Here is a 20,614-nt window from a genome sequence, read left to right as displayed (position 1 = left end):
AACTGGGGTTCATTGCAGCTAGGTACAAACTGTAGCAGACCTGCTGGAATCTCAGCACAGGAGACTCTTTGGGAGCCTTTACTTGGCAGGTCAGCAGTGTGAAGGGGCCAGCCCTACGGTGGAAAAGACCTGATTGATTAGACAGCAGGCAGAGAAGGGAGCTGGTCCCTCTGTCCCCAGAACCCTGCTTTGCTAGAAGACTGGGAGGAAATGCTACCCCTGATGTCTTGCTGCTAGCCTGCCTCCCACCGGAGAAGAACTGCTACAGAGCAAGAGCTCAGCCCTGCCAAAGCAAGGACAACGAATGGGTTTGCAGACCACCTGATTGGCTCTGGGAGAAGGCATGCATTGCTGCTGCTGGAGGGAATAGGCCTAATCACAGACAGAGCCCAGCACTGGAGGATTGACCCAGAGAGCAAATAAGGTGCACAGACACAGCCAAGCTGGGAGAGCAGTCCCGGCCCAGCAGAAACCACCCTGACCAGTATGGTGACCATGGGGACAGATTCCTTGAGATGCAGCCAAGAGCAAGACTCACCACTACAAGCTCACATGACAACACTAGAGGCAGGAGGAACCCTGTTCTGGGATGGAGCCAGAGGGCCATTGGGACTATTTCTTAAGTTAGAGCTATTCTGTTATTTAAGTGTCCAGGACTCAGTGCATCATATTACAGTTAAGGTTATACATGTGACTTCTCACAGAAGCTCCTTCCTGGTCCCTTTTTTCAACTCTGGCTGTGATCTTTCTGGTTCAGTGGAAGATAAAGTCATCGGTATTGTACCTGGGTGCAATATTTAGTTCTGGTTAAATTCCTGCCTCTTCAGATGTTGTGGAAAGAAACCAAGCACTTGGGGCTTAGTGAGTGGGATTCTCCACCCCAGCGTGCATAGCATGAGCAAATATAAAGCCTGTCAAAGGCCAGATACCTTTGTTCAATGTCCTAGTACAGGCACCTTCAAAGGCAACTGGTTTGGAATGTAGTATCCAAAATAGAAAGAAGAAAAGGTACAGAACAAGTTAAGAACCTGTACGAACTGGTAGGTTGGATCTTAGGTGACGTATAATGTGCTTTCTAACTTGTTGCAATCCTGCAATAAACATAAGTTGTTTGGGAGGACATATGTTGAAGCACACCTTTTGTGTAAGGAGAATATGCTGAGAGATAAGAATTGCTTCCCAAAGGGAGGGCATATATGTCTCCTTTCTGTATTATTGGCTACATTTTAAGCAAGAATAGGCTGGAATATGGAGACAACTTAGCGAACCAGCGTGCCAGGGTCACAGTGTTTCACTGCAGTGATCCAACTGTAGTTTCACTGCTAAGGGGATACGCATAGGTGCAGAGTCTTTATTATGTGACAGTTTTTCTTTGAAAATGGCTGAGTGTTTTATTTTAGTGCAGAATAAATCCTTCTTAATAGGATAGATTTTCTTTTCAACATAAGCCTTATGTCTCTAGTTAGCCTTCCTGCCTTCATTTCGCATCACATAGAAAACAGCTATACTCGATGATATTTTTTCACCAAATCCACAAAATTTGTGTATTTAGGTGTGTACACACACACACACACACACACACACACACACACATACACACAAGCCTCTTTGGTTATGCATTTGGAGAAACAGATAACGAATGCATCTCCTGACATACAGACTGGATTTATGCAAAAAGGCCAGAAAAACTTATTCCACAATATTCTATTCACAGTACTGCACACTACCGCCTACAGAGCTACACATGATCTTCTACCTACAGTGATTGATGAATCGTTGTAGGTAGAAAAAATTGTAACGTGTAATGGGAGAAATATGTACCCATAATCAAAAACAATGTTTCCAGACTACATCACAGAGAAAAAGTACAGTAATTTATCATTAGTTTATAGTGCCAGCTGTTGGATATGTCTATTTATTCTATCCAGATTTATTATTATGCGATGCTATTTCCCTGTACCTTTGACACAGCACTTGATGAAGGTGGAAACCAAGACATTATTCAGCTATTTTGTATAGTAAATTTCCTATTCATGCATATTTTTTCTTACATAATCTCTTTTTAAAGGAAAACTTAATTGATTAGGTCACAGATTTATCCTACCTAAAGTCTGTTTTAATTCATTTAAGTGGAAAGTGTTCTCTGGATATCATTTTATTTTAAACTATCCACTCACTCCAGTGGTTACTGGTAATTCCTAAGACTTTTGTTTTCAAATCTCTGCTGGTGGGGGGAAGGGAAAAAAAGGCCTCTAACAACATTTCCTCTAATGATCTCTGCTGTTAAGGCTAAGGCCAAAGCCCAGTTAAGTCAATGAAAAGACTTCCACTGACTTTAATGCACTATGGATCAGGCCCTTGGAGTGAGGGCTGGAATAACTGTGTCCTCCTAACTGTGATGTTGGCTTTTGGAAATGAGAAGGTGGATCAGCAGTGGTGACCCACCAACAGCATTCCTCATCGATCCTCTTGTTGCTGGAGGAAGACACGAGCCTTCCCAAAATACCCTCGTATTGGAGAAGGATGGGGGCCAGACTTACAAGGATCCTGCTCCTGGAAGGGAAAATAGGGCACGAATAGTTATTCCCGATGTAAGCAAGGTCTGAGTGGCACTCCCTCCTGCTCAGTCACCTGAAAGGGGGGCACTTTATTTGCATGGGCTTTGGATTTGCATGAGTACAATTAAGTATTTAGCATAATCTCACTGTATATGGATAAGCACACCTAGGTGCTGAGCATAATGGGAAATGGTTAGCAGGGCTGGTTTTGGGCTACAAACCACTTTTGTGTTAACTGCTGGGGTAATGAAATGTTGTCCTTCAATTGTATGAACAGATGTTAGCAGAACTGTGCTTAGCCTGTTATGATAAAATACTTCACCCTAAACTAAACAGAGCCCAACAAAGGTGGCGGACCAATGTTTCAGCATGGTAAAGAGAGTGAGAGGTGTGAGAAGTCTCATATTAGGATTGCACCAGCTGTGGCAAAGGACCACCTTCAGGCATGGACTGACTATCTCCTCCCATTGTTAAAAGGTAGAATTAATGACTCCTCTTGGAGTCTTTTGTTTGTTGAAAGCAGGGACATTGCTCCTGTGTCAGCAGAAGGTTCTCCCATGAACTGATATTCACTAAGAGCTGAAATGCACTAAGACCTGAATCACTGGAGGACCTGGGAAACCTTGCCTGACAACTAACAGAGCGGAGTCAGCAACAGTCAATGCCTGTGGTCAGTGCCTGGTTTGGTGGGAGCCAGGCGTGGTCGGTGCCAGCCAATGGTGGGAGCCAAGTGGGAGCCAGGCACAGTTGGTGCCGACTCGGTGAGGCCTGGAGGTGGCAGGAGACAGCAGTGGAGGGGGCCTGGTCAAGCCTGCATTGGAAAGGAGCCTGCATAGGGGGATGGGCTGAGCCCCAACAGAGAGGTGGACATTGCAACTACAACAGTCAGTACGGGGCAAAGCAAGAAGGGAGAAGCCAAGGACACACACCCTGTTCTCTGGGGTGGGTTTGGCTCAACTAGTTCATGAATTCTGTTTGCATTGTTTCCCAAGCCAGTGCTGTGTTACTTCCCTCCTGTTATTAAAAGGTTTACTTTCTACACTCAGACTCTGTGCTTGCGAGAAGGGAAGTATTGCCCTTTGGGGCACCCAGGGGATAGTGTGTGATTTCCCAGGTGACTGGGTGGGGACTCGAGCCAGTGTGGAGTGGTATCATTGACAGGGACCCCTAGATATAGAACCCGCCCCTTGCTGCTGTCGACTCTGTCTGGCAGACAGGTTACACCAATAATTAACAGTTGCTTCTCCCTAGGATCGTGGGTGTCTTGAGCTGCCACAATGAAAGATATGCCTCATGGCAGTTTGTAAAAGAGAAAAAGAGCATAAGGAAGTGAGTTAGGAGGGTCAAATAATATTATTTTACTATCCTGTCTAAAATACACTCTCACTTAAAATGTTGGGATTTTTTGGAGGTGGTTTTTGACTTTAGGACGAAACAATTATGGCAACGTTGCAAACGAAGGCCCCGATCCTGCAAACATACATGCAAGTGCTTAACTACGTACAGTAGTAAAGTTAAGCACATGCATAAGTGTTTGCAAGATTGGGGCCAAATTTCATTTACATCACTAGCTTAATCCAAAATCCAACGAAGATTTAAAGATACCAAGAATCCTTTCATTTCTGTCTGCCAAAGAAATGAAGGAAAAAATTGGGTAATTAAAAAAACCTTACAAAATAAAACGAAGGGGGAAAATATTGAACGTTTCTGTTGTGTCTGAACTTTTGTCCTTTACCTACATGTATGTTTTAATTCTATTTTACATTAAATAACATTTCTGGAAGATCCTGAGATAATATCAAAAGAGGCCACACGAGGGCAATATTGCAACCTGATTTTCACAATGTGCAGCTATGAGTGATATTCCCAAATCATATTAGAAGGCATATTTCCTGACAGCATATTGTTCCAGTTTTGTTTGCACATATTTTACCGTGGAACAAAAATCTTGTTTATAAAAATTTTCAAATGCACAATACACAAGAGATCAGTTCAATGGTTGGTAATATTGGCTTACATCCTGGAACTGTTACACAACAGCAACTAACTTTAATAAGTTCTTTTTCATCTGCTGCATGCTTTGAAAGTTACTTATGTACAATATTTTAAAATGAGCACCTGCAGTTGCATGAGTACATGAAATGGGTAATTACATCCAAGAAACCATTATACACCCAACTACCCATTTTGCATGTGCAAGTACAGGCGGTCAGATGCTTGGTCACTCCTGTGGCAGTGCAAAATACTACATACTATGTAAGGCAAAACGCCAGATGATGCAGAGTTCTGTATCAACTGCCCTCCCATGAGGCATGGCTGGAGCCATGTGAAAGCAAATGCCTCCTTTAAAAGATGATAGTGGGAAGAGTGAACAGATAAGAATAGTTAATAATAGTTAATATAATTAAACCATTTTCTAAGACTATAAAGCACCAATATCCGTTAATGTCTTTTCTTGAAACCTGTCAATTTAATTCAAACAATCTATATTACCATGACAAGCTATACAAGTGTTGCCAAAATATAAAAAGACAGACGCTTTGGTTACCAATCAGCCACAACCAGAATCTTGAAGAGTAGTTAGAGGAATATTGCTCCAGAGAATTAAAGTGCTAATATGAACACATGGATACACGTCCAATCATCCAGTACTACTCAAGATAACGTAAAACACCTGATGGAAAAAAGAGTCTCCTTTTATGGTGAATACTGCCTGGCCTGTCAACTTTGAGTGAAGAGCATTTCACACACCAATATTGCCAGGATATAGGAAAACATTTAGATGTCAATTCTCTGCTGAGCGTGAGTGTATTGTCCATTAACATGAACAGTAATGATTACACACACTGATTGGAGATAGATCCTGCAGCCTCTACCATATGCAATTATTATACAAGGCTTCTATTTTTTTCTTTAAAGCACAGATGGTGGATAAAGTCACTGTAAGCCCCAGTCACTATAGCCAGGATATGAGTAAAAGTGACTTGTAAGAATTATTTAGAATAGTAAACTATACAATGTTGTTTAATTTACTAAACTTCAACTTTTTAGGTCTTCTCTGATCCAAGCATTTTATATTTAATAAGTCTCAGTTCTTTTTAAAATTCTTAACAACATATTATCAGTCACATTCTTACATCTAGTATAATAAGACTTTTGTGCCTATTAGGCCAAATGCTACAACAAACACATTTTGTCTGCAATAGTCAATTTTTTAATAGGTCAACTCCAGTGCCAGGTCAGCTTCTTACTAATAATGAATAGCAGAATAGACCAGCAGAGAAACTTTTATATATGCTTCTGGACACATTAGTAAGTTGCATATTGGACAGGTATGTGAACTGTGTTGTATAATGTTATTTCAGGCAATACATACATGCTGACAATTCAACAGCACGATAGAAGCCTGAACAGACCAGCATAACACTGAAATAAATAGCAGAAATGCCCTGTGCATCTGAGGATAAAGAAAGATACCTGCTGACAATCCATGAGATTAGCACTAGCTTCGTCCATGCCAAGCTTTTTTAAAAAAATGAATAGACTGAGCTATTTGTGAAGAAGGTGCAGGAGAGACACTACGACAACACTACTAGCAAATGTTTTCCAGGTCAAAGTGTCTTTTGTACGCATGCTCAATTCCCAATGACATTAATGGGTATTATGTCAGTCAGTGCAACAACAGACCCCAGAAGATCTTAACTGCTGTTGTAAACTATTGACATTTTGGAGCTACACAACAAGTATTGAGCAATTTTTCCTTCATTCACATTAGAGATACTTCACAAAGAAATCCCATATTTGAGAAACGTGTGGATGAAGTTGAATATTTCTAGTTATTATGGACCAACTTCCGCAGCTGGTATCAACTGGCATAGCTCCACTGGCTCATTGTGTCTGCTGGAGGTGGGTAACTAACATTGTAGGTCTGGCTGAATACTCTGTGAAGTTTATTGAAAATATGCTCTAAGACAGTGGTCCCCAAACTTTTTATTCTGTCGATCCTTATCCCTGTCCACGGTCCCCCCTGGGAGTTGGGGCTAGGAGTGGGGCTGTGGACAGAGATGGGGCTGAAGCTGGGGCTGGGCCAAGTGCCAGAGGCTGGGGCCGGGAGCAGGGCCAGAAGTGGAACCACAACTATGCCAGAGTCAGGGCTGGGGGGGAGGAGGGGAGCGAGGTAGGCGATGGGGCCACGGCCAGGGCCGGGAGCCAGGGGCCATGACCAAAGCAGTGGCTGGGGGCGGGGCAGGGGACGTGGCCAGAAGGCGAACCATGGCCAGGCCCTGGTTGTGGCCAGGTGTAGGCCATGGCTAGGGTCAGGAGCACAGCTGTGGTTAGGTGTGGAGCCGCAGTCAGGGAATGGAGCTGAGCTGGAGGCATAGCGGGGCTGGGTGGCGCTCCTCCCTGCCCTCCCTTGTGGGCTGGCCTGGGCCACACTGCACACCCCCTGCAGTTCTCTGCATCCTCCATGCCCCCCAGAGGCAGCACGCCCTACAGTTTGGGGACCTCTGCTCTAAGATCATGCCAACATTGTATATAGCTGATTTATAGACAGGAAAAAAATGCTTGTTTTAAACCTTTACTGTACCACTATCATTTACAGAACAAGGCGCCATTTTTTTTGTTTCTCCTACACAGAGCATCTGATGCTGCATTGTATCAAGCGCAGAAATCCTTTATGTATTTTACACATATGCTAGCTGGTCACACCTAGGGAATTTCTATTGTTAGATTATATAGTGCCTTGCTTTTACTGGTTATTTCTTGGAGACTCTCTGACTTCTCTCAAGATCTATATAGTTTATACTGTTTATAGTTAAAGGCAGCCTTATGTATCCTGTTTGCCATCATTGTATTAATTTGCATTTAAATCTATATCACTATAGAAGTGCTTTCTCCGGTGACTATTTTTTGTATAACTCTTGCTGTTCTGACAACTCTGTCTAAAGCTGCAGAAGATATAGTACCACAGGAGCAGTAACCAGACTGGAAGTTCTGTATACATGCTGCTATTCTATCTATCACTTTTATTGCTTGTTCAGCTGCCAGAATGTTCTTGTAAATGGTAGCTGATGCCCCTTCTTGCAGACTTGTCTCAGTGCTGATTATTTTCCAGAGTGCAATGCCACAATAACTAATGATTATTTTCCTCCAAGCTAGTTTCCAGTTATGGGATTATAATGATGCTACTGGACACTCGTAATATTTTCAGTTAACTTAAAATTAAATTAAATGCAGAGGAAGCAGAGGTCTGTTCAGTGAGTGACTTAAATGAAGAAGACCAGCTAGTTTCCATAAGCAGAGATAGTAAAAATGAAAAACAACATTGCCTCATAGCTTCAATATGCTCCAACATTTTAGTATTCTCTAAGTAGAATTCTAGCATTTTAGAGTAATGTCAGCACTCATGCTGATTCAGACCCAAATCCTGCCCCCCTACCCAAGTGACTCAGTTGGGATTTGGGGATCTTCCTATGGGCAAGAAGGGAAGAAGATTCCCCCACCCTCAAACAATGGTGCAGGAGTTTAGCTACTCCGACATTCCAGATGAGACCTGGAGAAGGCTTTGCAGCCCTAGTGCCTCCATTTTGCAGAAGGAAGAATGTAATGATGCACAAGGCAGCAGATCCTCTAGCACTGCATGAAAAGCTGCTATGTCACAAGCACAGTTCTTCATTAAATGGAACAAAGGTGTAGCAGGATACCCATGAGGAGGCATGTGCCACTGGGCAAGATAGACAGAGGGAAGTAGATGGTGTCAGTCTCTCCCCAGCCGCCTGGAGATGATGAGATCTAATATATTTTAGGCACTTATAAATAGGGTTGGCAGAATTTGATTTTTATTTCTGTATGCATTTTTAAAGTTTTTATCCATTTAAGTTTCCAGAATTGCACTACATTGGGAGATGGGGGGGAGGGTCAGATGATTATTTAATGACAGTAGATACTCAGATTCAAAAGCTAAAGCTTTATAACCATTAAAACACAAATAGTTAACATCGCATGTTAATATATACAAAGCAATTATCCTTGAGTCAAACTCTAATAAGTTTTCGAGCTGCATTTTTCTTACTTTGCCTAATTGAAAATTTCTACTATTACTGACGGAAATATTTTCCCAGTGGTTTCTGTTGACATTTACCGCTGAAAATCTAATCCTTTGAAGCCTGTTTATAAAGCATCCATCTAGGACCCTAAGGGTGGCACACTGGAGGCCATTCTGTCCACCTTACAGAGCATTTTCCTTAGTTTGAGATGCTGTGACTATTTCTCCCATGAAGTGCAACTCTGCAGCATCTCTAATTCAAAAAACAAAAGATCCAAAAACCACCCTTATTTTCTACACTGATTTTACTTTCCTCCATAATGGATTAACACCAAGCTAGAAAAAGCTTCAGTATTGCAGTGTATGCCCAGTTGTGCTTTAGAGCATAAAAACAGCTATGAATCTGTATCACACAGCCGAGCCAAAATGTGGAACTCGGTGCCCTAATAACTCCATTGTGCATGACAATATTCCCTCATCCTTTGTAAACCAAACACTGTTCATTTGTCTGATAAATGAAAGTTTTAAAGGAAAAGTATATTTTGTGTTCAACAGGAATGACTAATAATGAAGGAATAAGAGGAACCAAATTGTTTGCCTTTCTACCACTTCACTTTGAGTGAATGAACCAGTTAGAAAAGAAGAGTTTTACCTTTACAGAAAAGTGCTTCTTCTTGGGAGGAAACCAGACAGTGGCAGTTGAATGAATGAATGCCCGCAGAGGTGTTAAGGATGTCACTAGCACATACGCTTTGATGATGACAGAAAGGTCTTGAGCTTTAAAGAGCTCCTTGTGGTCACCGGGAGTTGGTATAGAACTGCTAGAAAATAAGAAAAATATACAGTGTTAGGAAAATGCTGGTTTCCTCTATATCAAAAGGAAAATGAGGTATAAGAATACTGAAAATTGGAGCCTTCCTTCCCAGTGAAATGACATAAGAGATGAAACCAAATTGGTTGGAACAATGCTTTGCACCAAGTCTGTTTTTACTGCTTGAAGGATTTATTTGATCGTAATTCCCAGTCAAAAAACTATGGTAAGATAGAGTCACAGTTGAGAGTACATATCAGGAACTTATAGGTAAAAAACATTACGGCAATGTTGTAATTATTGCAAAAACAGGTTTAACCAACCCAGGAAATTTAGAGTTAAAGTTTAAACCTGCTGTTATTAATTTCATTTGATGATCCCTCATTCTTGCATTATGAGGAGTAAATAACACTTCCTTATTTGCTTTCTCTATATCTGTAATGATTTTATAGACCTCTATCATATCCCTCTTAGTCGTCTCTTTTCCAAACTGAAAAGTCCCTGTCTTATTAATCTCTTCTCATATGGAAACTGTTCCATACCCCTAATCATTTTTGTTGCCCTTTCCTATACCATTTCCAGTTCCAATACATCTTTTTTTTTAGATGGGGTGACCAGATCTGCATGCAGTATTCAAGATGTGGGCTACCATGGACTTATATACAGGCAACATGATATTTTCTGTCTTATTGTCTATCCCTTTCCTACTGATTGCCAACATTCTGTTAGCTTTTTTGAGTGCTGCTGTACACTGAGTGGATGTTTTCAAAGAATTATCTATAATGACTCCAATGACATTTTATATGTATAGTTGGGATTATGTTTTCCAATGTGCATTACTTTGCATTTATCAACATTGAATTTCATCTGCCAGATTGTTGCCCAGTCAGAGATCCCTTTGTAACTCTTCACTATTTGCTTTGGACTTAACTTGAGTAGTTATGTATCATCTGCAAATTTTGCCACCTCACTCTTTACCCCTTTTTCCAGATCATTTATGAATATGTTGAACAGTACTGGTCCCAGGACAGACCCCTGGGAGACACCACTATTTATCTCTCTCCATTCTGAAAATTGACCATTTATTCCTACCCTTTGTTTCCTATCTTTTAACGAGGTACTGATCCAGGAGAGGACCTTCCCTCTTATCCCATGACCACATACTTTGCTTAAGAACCTTTGGTAAGGGACCTTGTCAAAGGCTTTCTGGAAACCTAAGTACACTTTATCCATTGGATCACTCTTTTCCACATCCTTGTTGACCCTCTCAAAGAATTCTAGTAGATTGGTGAGGCATGATTTCCATTTACAAAAACTATGTTGACTCTTCCCCAACAAATTGTATTCATCTATGTATCTGATAATTCTGTTCTTTACTACAGTTTCAACCAATTTGCCTGATACTGAAGTTAGGCTTACCAGCTGGTAATTGCTGGGATCACCTCTAGAGACTTTTTAAAAAATTGGTGTCACATTAGCTATCCCCCAGTCATCTGGTGCAGGAGCTGATTTAAATGATAGGTTACATACCACAATTGGTGGTGAGTAGTTCATGCTCAGTAGTTAGTAGTCATGGTTATTTCATGACATCACTGAAGAGAGCCATAGGGTTGCCAATTTTGGTTGGACATATTCCTGGAGGCTTCATCACATGACATAATCTTTAATTAAAGATTAATTTTTTATTCCCAGAGACTCCAAGACAATCCAGGAGGGTTGGCAATGATAGAGAGTCATGACCAGCGCCTCCATAAAATACTGTAAGGGACTATGACACATGGGAATAGCCCTTTACAAATTAGTGAACAGTAAGCTGGGCAGGCTTTGATCTGGAAGTGATAGAGATGTAGGCAGGCCACTTGTCCAGTATTAAACTGGACAGTCCTGTTTTTCTAGGGTTTGTCCCCCATTCTGTACTCAGACAAAACCAGACATGGTTTCTCCAGTATTGGATGTGGGATGCCCTTTTGAAGAGTGCACAACTCTGCTCACCCCCTCTCCAATGTGACATCACACACAAGGTCACATCAGATGGGGGCAGAACAGCATGCTCTGAAAAATGGTGTCCCCCTGTGCAGCATGACCTTGCATGCACCATGTGTCTAAAGTCATGCTGTTGGGGTGGAGTCATGCCATTCCTGGAAGTACCAGAATGTCTGGTATTCCGGGAACGCTTAAGTGGCCACCCTATAGGGATGTCCAGCTATTTGGTCTATAGTCTGCAAAGAATTAGCTGTAGAATTGATGCCAACTTCAAGAGATCAAAAATCATGAATCGGACCCCCCAAAATCATGAGATTGACCCAAAAATCATGACATTTTAAAAAAAGATTATATTGTGATATTTAGGTCAGTTACTTGATTTTTTTACTCCCCCTGCCTGTCCCCAGGGTGTGCACATGTGACAATTAGTGTTGCCCATTCTCCCACATGTACTCAATAAGGTGATTTTGGCCCCTGCTGCAGGAGCTCTCATCCCCACATCTGCCTATCCCCGTCTCAGCAAATAATTCTATCGCCACCCAACCCCCTCAGTTGAATCACCCCATCCCCATCATCACCACCCCATCAGTTTAGCCCCTCTACCCCAGCAACTCCCACCACCCTTGGTTCACCCTCCCAACGCTCACCCCATCTGCTCAGAATCCACCATCAATACAGTCCAGCACTCCCACACTCCTCACTTCAGTCCCCCTGCAACCTCCAGGCCATAGTTCAGCCCTCCCAGCCTCACCTCTGCTCCTCTTAGGGTTCTTCACCCTCCCCAGGCCTGGGGGGGGGGGGCAAGTAATGCAGTGGGGTCTCCCCTTTCCCACTTCCCAGGCGAGCAGCCACTTGGGACTGACAGTGGCAACTCCTGCCACCTCCCCCAGGGCTTGACAGCAGGAGCCAGGCCCCACTGCCCCAAGCCCTGGGCTTGACAGTGGGAGACCCTGCCATCCTGCCTGGGGCTTAACAGCAAAAGCCTGGCCCCATCGGCCCAGTCTTTACAGTGTCAGCCTGGCCCCACCGTCCCACACGGCTGACAGGATTTCTAAGTAAAATTAAGCCTCACTTTTAGAACTCTCAATTGACATGTGAGAGTTCTACTGCGAGATTATGAGTGAGACTTAATTTTACTCAGAAATTGCAACTCTTGCAATCAATTCCCAAGCATTGGCATGTCTGGGACAAAGCACTCAAACTCAGGAAAATTATTATTTAAAAGCTAGATATATTTACATTTGGGCAAATTCACTGATTTAGTGAATCATTCCATCTAATAATCACTATGAATCTGAATGTTAATTCAGTTAACTACATAAACAAAAGACTATAAAAAACGGACAGTTTAGACTGTGATCTAGTGATAAATGATACAGGACTCCTGTATCCTGTTTCCAGCTTTGTGGAAGGCATGAAACCTTTCCAGGCCTCAGTTTATCCAAATGTTGATTGGGATTAATAATACTTACCTACCTTAAAGGGGTTCGGTGAGGCTTAATATTGTAAAAGCAAATCTTTTTCTCTCCTCCGTAGCAAGGGAGGGTGTGACAATTTGGGAATATGTCTGTACAATTTATTAATTTTGTGTAAGGTTATGAACCCTAGGCGTCTGTGTGAGGCTGCAGACTCCATTTTGAATGTGAAGCCTTTTGCCTTCTCCACGGTCTGTTTGTCCCCATGTTGGGTTGAGATGCCAAAGGCTGGCAGCATAGAACAACAATAAAGGGCAGTTGACTCTAAATACCCTGTCCTTGGAAAGCTGTATTCATTCTAGACAAAAGACTGGTCTCTGCCCAGAACTGGTTTAGCAGAGGGGAACTCGCCTTGGCAACAAAGGCTCCTGGCAGGGTTTTGTGCTCATGTGGGGAAGCTGGCAAAGGAGTCCCCTGATGCAGGGGGCTAAGGTTTTAAAAAGGGAAGAAGCTGTTCTGCTCAGCCAGGGGTTATTTTCTCCACTCCATGAGGAAGAAGCAACCCCCCAGCATGTAGCACCTCATGAGGCAGGAGATTCCCTGCCTGCTTCCCTGAACCCCGATGGTCCCTCAAAGCCTCACAAGGGACGGGCAAGCTGTTGAGGGGCATTGCGATTAGAATGTTTATTGCTTTGTTTGAGCTCTACTGGCTTGCACTTTGTATGATTAAGTAACAGCATAAATGTGTTAGACTCTGCAGTCAGTGTCTTTTAACTGCTTTGCAACTACTGTGTGCCCCTGAGAGAGTTAAACTGTAACCACTTCGCTGTTGGGGGGAGTTCTGGGACAGCAACTGGTTTATCTCAGAGGTCAGTGCTGGTCCTGGGGGCCTAGGGCAAGTGGGCAGAGGAGCACCATTCCCAGGAAGAGGTAGCAGACTGAGAGTCAGTGCTCAGGAAATGTACCAGAGAGGCCAAAGGACGAACCAGTGCTGCAGCCTGCTCCAGAAACTTAAGCCAACCATGGAGATCCGGAGCACAAAGGCTTGGCTTCCCCGCACAGCAGTCCTAGCAGAGTGGCCAGGATTTGTCCCAGAGGATCCCAGGCAGCAGAATCTGTATGGTTCTGCTGAAACAGAGGCAGGATTTGGAGAGTCTGTGATGGGAGGGCATACTTAAATATGCCACAGATCCCAGCTTTATGGGGGCCATCTGCATAGAGGAGCTCGTGGGTTGTGGAAGGGGTAGGCCAGGGCACAAACAAGTTGATAGATCTGCCACTGTACAGACTTACATATTATTCAGAGGTATGTATGTATCTGTATCTACCTAGGTGATTAAATGACCCTCATCATCGCAGTATCTGAAGGTGTGTGTGTATGTACACACTGAGATACTACAGTGATGATGGCCATGTAGGTACATGCATCAATAAAATGCTGCAGGGTTTCTGATCCTTTCTGCATGTTGCTTCACTGCCTCTTGTACAAACATACTATGAAATATATACAGACATCCAGAACATGATGATAAAAAATCATTATCTTACAGCAGTGCGCTATTGGTCTGGTTCCACGAGTACCACAGATGGGCAAAATTTGTCCTTTTGTCACCCTCACATGACTTCAAAGGCTGAGAAGGGCCACTTGCAATTTTTGACTCTGACAGCACATGCTGATCCAGACAGCTAGGGAAAGCAATTGGAAGGTGCAATCCTGAAAAAGTCCAAGTAAATAAAAAATATAGTCAACATACTGTTAAAAGGAGCAAATTGCCACCTGTTAAATGAAATATAAAATAAAAAATGCAGAGAGGAGCTACAGTCATCAGATGTCTTGGTAAAATGATAAATTCTTAGGCTTCTTCACTGTGTTGGAATCTACTAGCAGAAACTCTTATGCCCACAAGGAGTCCCCATCCAGCTGCATGATCAGAGCCTTAGCCGTTGTGCCCACTTTATATGTGTAATGGTTATTCTGTTCATTCCCAGTGACTATGCTAATGTAGGACTCTATGTTACACAACTCCCTTCACTCCACTAAAAAGAAATCCCTCATTTCTCAGTACAGAATAACTCAGATGTAATAGAGCCCAATACTGTGGGCTTCACACAGTCAAAACTACGACTGATGTTGATGGGAACTTTGTATCAATAATGATTGCAAGACTCTGCCCACACTAATTACACACAGAGCACAACAAACAACAATATACTATTTCTTTGAGCATAGTTTTAGACTTGATTTTGTGTCTGCTCAAATCCATGGGAGTTTTGCCATTGACTTCAAAGGGAGCAGGAGAGGCCTTATATTGCAGTACCAAAGATCTCAGAAGTACTGAAGCAATTATTAATAATCAAAACATCATGATGTGCTATTAACCAATAGGTGGTATATTTTCTTTTTTACTTTACTGACAAAAAGGTACAAAAGCCCTTGCACTGTGCCTTTATTTTGTCCTGTGTGGTTTTCATTAACTCCAATGTACTCCATTTTTAGACATTTCAAACTCGTAAGTAATACTTAGGGAAAAGTCAAGCTGTTCATATTATTTCCAGACCTCATTTTAGCATCAAACCACACTGTGCTAAGCTTATTAAGTTATTTGTAGAGCTTCCCTTTTAATGCAGACTCACTCCATTTCAATACATCAATTTAAAAACAAAACTGAAGCTGTATTATTTCTAGTGGGGAGATATGAGCAGCCCTTCACAGAGTGTACAGCTCATCTCTGAAAAGTGCCTCTGTTAAAATAGCATTGTGAGGGGCCATGCTGATTGTCTCTCAATGATTCCTTATTAACACGCTCAGTTTATAGTCTTGCAAGCTCCACCTCGGCTCTGAAAGTCCATTTGGGCCCTTTGCTTCACATGCATCATTCACCAGGCATAAAGGTATGGCAGGTCAAAATCAGGCCCTCAGTTACCCCTGTGCTCACCCTTCATCTTCACTTTAATGTTAACTTTGCAATCACATTGCACAGGTGTAACTCATTTGAACTTCATGCGCAATTACCAGTATTTTGATATTGCATAGGGAGGAACAGTCCCCCAGCTGTGTGGGTTCTCTAGCACTAACAAGAGTAAAACCCAGTAAATTCTTATTTTAGTCACTTAACTCAGTCAAACTCACTTGGCTTTGAATACACACAGAGAGTAAATCTGGTCAATAAGAAGTGACCATTTCCCCATATTCACTCTTCAAAGTAGGGAGCATTTTAACAGGGTAATTTTTCAAGGGTCACTCTTAGGATAAGTTTTGGGCTGTGTGATGGGGTATACAAACTCCTCACTAGACAGCAAAGAGTGAAAGAGCAGCTCTAGGCTCATGACTGGCTCCCTTTTAAGCTCCAATCCTCCATCCATGCAGAGCATGCTCCACTTGGAGGCAGGGCTTAAAAGGGAGCTGGTCGGTTCAGTTAGGGGTGGACAGGTAGGGAGAAAGGCTGACTCTGGGAGTTCTAGCTGTCAGACCCAGACTGGGAGCAGCAGCAGCAGCAGCAGCAGCAGCTTTTATGGCCTGGGGATGGCTAGGCAACTTGAGTGGAAGTGCTGGCTGGGACAAATTGCGGCATGCCGTAGGCAAGTGGGAGGTAGGAAGTGACCCAGGGAGGCTGACTTGAGGCACCTCAGCGTGAAAGGCACTAGACATGCCTTGCAGAACCCTGGGTCAGAACCGAGTGGAGTGAGAGGCCCCAGTCCCCCTATTCCTCTTACAGAAACCACTAGGCAGCGGTCACCAGATCCATTCACAGGCATCAAGCTCTGGGTGTTCAAGCACAGAGTGGCAGTTTCAAAGCTGACAGTGGATAGTGTTCAGCCTCTGGAGTGGTTTATGCACTCAGATAACCAATGCTCAGGCAACAACATGCTCAAAACCTCATTATTCCTGGAAGGGGTGGCTGTCAGCCTCTCTTCCGTTCCTCATTCAAGAGGTCAGCATAATCCTCTGATTCCTCTGTGCACATTGTTCTTCCAGAAGCCTGGGCTATGCATAATAATTGTACCAATCTAACTATGTCATTTAGGAGGCACAGTTGCACCCGTATAAAAGAGCCATATGCAACTCTAGCTTAATCCCAACAGTTACAGGAATAAGATGTACCAATATAAACACAGTAGGGTGGGGTGGGGCTGTACAGCTTTAACTAGCCACATTTCTTGTAACCTCTATGCACCCCTACTGTGCCCCTTTGCCAGCTGACACTAAGAGCTTCTTGGGTCATACTTACAGCTTAGGGTTTGATCCTGTTTCCATTAAGTCAATGGATAAATTCCCATTGACTTCTATGGGCCTAAATCTGCAGATCTGGAAAACATTATTTTCATGTTGAAGGTCTGTTTTAAAGAAACCATCAAAAGCATTAACTATTGCTAATGTAATTATTCAGTAACATGCAATGACTGTTGGAGTTAAGTTGGGTTCATAATAGTTATATTCAGGCCTTACACTGACGGGGGAACTTGAAAAACATTATAATAATAAAGTCAATATTTCAGTGGGAACAAGGAAAGGACCAGAGGGAAGGGATGTTCCCCTTATTAATGTTCCCCAAGTGAAACCGGATAATGCCTTTTCCCTTCTAAAATGTGGTTTTAATTGTGTTGCTAGGGCAACACCTAATTTAAACAAGGCACAGTATTATCTCACAATGCTGAGTTTTAAAACAAGAGGATGATGTTTGTGCCTAAACTTACCCCCTTAAATATCAGGGGTTTAGTTGTTTTGAGATAAAAGTCAATGTAACCTCTTATATTTTATTATTATTATTTGATTAAGCATTTTTTGGAGCAGCCTCATCTAACAAAAATGACTGTTTGAAAATCAGAACTGCCCTAAAATCTCTAGGACTGCTGGGCATATACATTCACTATAAGGCCTCTTTACACTGCAAAAGTGGTGTAAAGTGTCCCTAGTGTAAATGAGAATCAGGACTTTGGTGTCCCTCAGAGCAGAGGAAATTAAATAAACACAGTGCCCTTATTTATCAGTACCTTGGTGCAAAAAGGAAAAATGTATAAATGATGCCCAGTTGTTTTTTTTATTGGTTTTTTTCATTAAATGCTTCAAGGGCAGGGAATGTCTCCTTCAGTTTTTACAGTACCTAGCACAACTCCGTCTCTAGGTGTTTCCATAATACAATGAATAAATAATAGTTAATAGGAAGCAGCCTCTATTAACAGATTCCAGCAGCACCTTTGACATAATTAGTTCTAATGGAAACTGTCCACCTCATCTTCCACTGGAAGACAAAAATCATGTTTGTTAGAGCTGTGCATTTGTTAATCAACATAGTTATCAATTACAATTAGCATGCAGTTTCTTCACTGTTAATGATGCTTGGCATTTAGACAGGTTTTTTTTCTATCTTCAAAGCACTTTACAGACTGTAACTAATTAATCAATCCTTATGACGTAGGGAAATATTTGCAATGAGGAATGTGAGAAGGCAGGTTAATTGACCGGATCAGGAGCACAGAGAGAGTCCATGTCAGAGCTATGGTAGGAAACTAGGAGTTCCTGGTTCCCAGTCTCATGTCTAGATCTCCAGCTCATTTTTCTTTCTTTTGCAGAGCCAGATCTTAGTGTCAGTCATTTGTGGCATACAACTCTCAGGCGTATGAACCCAGCAGACCTAGAAACAAGTGCATAAACTAAAATAATGCAAGTTCCCCTGGACGATGGCTGTATAGTGCTTCTGTGGCTGATCAATCTCTCCCCCGTCCCAAGGGAGAAGTCATGCTGCACCTGGGGCTGATACATGGGCCCTCGAGATAGCACTTTCTTGTAGGGGCCAGACTCCCCTACACCCCTTGCTGCTGCTGCCGCTGCTGCTGCTTGGGGGCCCTGCTGGCCTGCCTCCCACTGGGGAGTGAGTGGCCCCACCACTGCTGCTGCTACCAACTGTATGGGACCTTTCTTGGCTGGCTAATCTCTGCTGTTGCTGCCCTGGAGCCTGCTGCTGCTGGTACTGCATGTGTGGAGGAGGAAGACCATCGCTGTTCCGTCCTCCTCTAGGACATCGTGGCGCGTGTTTGTGCATTACTGGACTGAGTGACTGTGCCACCTCTGCTCTTGTGGTGGTGAGAGAAGTTACTGTTGTTGCTGTGGGGAGAGGGAGGGAGTGGCGTGGAGCCCTCCCCCCAACCCATCTACTCCCACCCCACACCACCACCACCACCGCCGTTGCCCCCTCCACTACCCCCAGCTACCACCAGCATAGACTCCTTACTCCTCAGCTCAGCCACTCGCCTCCTGTAACACCTGGGTCTGCTGCAGCAGCAAGGGCTTTTTCCGCCATCTGGGTGCACTTGGGCGCACGTGCTTTCTCTCCCACCCCACCCCACCCTTCCCCACTCTCGCCCCTTGGACTTGCCCTCCTTTCTCCATCTATGTGTGGCTGGAGGGGCCCCCCACCCTCCACTTTGCCCTCCACCCCTCACAGCCTGCCCCGCCCACCCCTTGCTGCCCACTTTGCCCTCCCACTCCTATTTTTCCCTTGGGTTCCTTTAGAGTTTGTTCGGTTTCCCTGCCCCACCTCAGCCCCTCAGCGTTTGTTGCTCTCCCTGCCCCACCCCAGTCCCTGGGGGTCCTCTGTCCTTCCCTGTCTCACCCTTGGCTTGTGCTAGACCCTCCCCCACCCCATTTTATCTGCTTGCCCCTGCCCCACCCTGACCTACTTCCTCAATGCGCCCAAGCCTTTTTCAGCACCTGTGTGCCCCACAACTCCCCGTTTTTTTGTTGTGCTCACTGCACCCCCTGATGCTCCCCTCCTTCCCCAGTGCAGCCAGAGGAGCTGGCACCTCCCACACCCACCCTGAATAAGGCTCCTGTTATCCTTCCTTGTCAGCGTCCTCCTCCCCTGCCCTCAGCCTAGTGGCGAGGAGAGGTTAGCCATCCTGCCCCTTCCTTTCCTAGCCCACATCTTCCCTTGATGTTTCCCCTGTGATCCCTCCCTGCTAGGACCCTCCTCCTCTGCCTGCAGCCTGGCAGGGAGGAGCAGTATGCCCTGACCTGCCTTTTTGCCCTTGCCAATCCCCTACTGTCTGTTCCTGTCCATCCCCCCAAATGGACATGGAGACCCCCTCAATCAACCCTGTCTCCCCACCCAGCCTGCTCCCCTGTCTATCCCTGCAGCTAACACTTTGACCGCCGTTGCCGGATCTACTGCCACGACTGCCCCCACTGGGGCACCAGCAGCAGCAGGCACGGGAGGGACCTCCATCGCTGCTGCTACGACTTCCTTGGCCGGCAGAAAGGGCCAAGGGAAAAAGAAGGGCAAGAGCCCCGCCCCAAAAGGCAAAGTCTCCCGGGGCGGGGGCCACTGTCCCTGCCATGGCCATGCCATCATCCATGGGCCCCCTTCCACTGCCATCTCCTCCACCAGCTCTGGGGGTGCTCTTGCCTTGGAGCGTATGCCCAGGTAGCCGCCGCCACCCGTCCAGCCACTGCCCCGTCATCTGCCCCCGCTGCCTCCTCGGGTAACATCTCTAGTGGCCGGGGTCCCTTCCCCACCCTGACCAGGAAGCATGCCATCCGCCGCCTCCTGGCGGCCACCTCGCCCCATATGGAGACCTAGGTACAGGCGCTGGCATGAGTGGTGGGGCTCTCGGCCATCATAGAAGTCTCCCAGATATACAGGAAGGTTGGCTTCTTTCTGGCATTGGAGGCCGCCGCACAGGAGGCGATAAAGAAGGGCCTGGCGGTGGAGGGCATCTATGTCCCCTTAGAGCCTCTGGAGGACCTAGGCATATGGGTGGTCCTTACCTCCATCCTGCCCTTCCTCCCTAACACTGCCCTGCT

The 20,614-nt window shown here is 44.4% G+C and overlaps 1 protein-coding gene across 2 annotated transcripts in view; it reads right to left on the bottom strand.

Moving 5' to 3' along the window:
• Positions 1 to 20,614, bottom strand: part of CPED1 (cadherin like and PC-esterase domain containing 1) — a 169,872-nt gene that overhangs the window by 102,941 nt on the left and 46,317 nt on the right. For both annotated transcript variants that reach the window (XR_010922862.1, XM_067564278.1), the window contains exons 6-7: positions 14,362 to 14,527; positions 9,257 to 9,425 (exon numbers count right to left, since the gene is read on the bottom strand). Coding sequence is in view for 1 of the 2 variants with exons in the window: in XM_067564278.1 (XP_067420379.1) it covers positions 9,257 to 9,425; positions 14,362 to 14,527 (335 nt within the window). In the remaining variant the exon portion in view is untranslated. The remainder of the gene's footprint in view (positions 1 to 9,256; positions 9,426 to 14,361; positions 14,528 to 20,614) is intronic.

Source organism: Emydura macquarii, unplaced genomic scaffold (genome assembly GCF_026122565.2).
Source record: "Emydura macquarii macquarii isolate MOO-44397 ecotype Brisbane River unplaced genomic scaffold, CSIRO-AGI_Emac_v2 contig_2636, whole genome shotgun sequence".
NCBI lineage: Eukaryota > Metazoa > Chordata > Testudines > Chelidae > Emydura > Emydura macquarii.
This window is presented reverse-complemented; position numbering and strand designations above follow the sequence as displayed.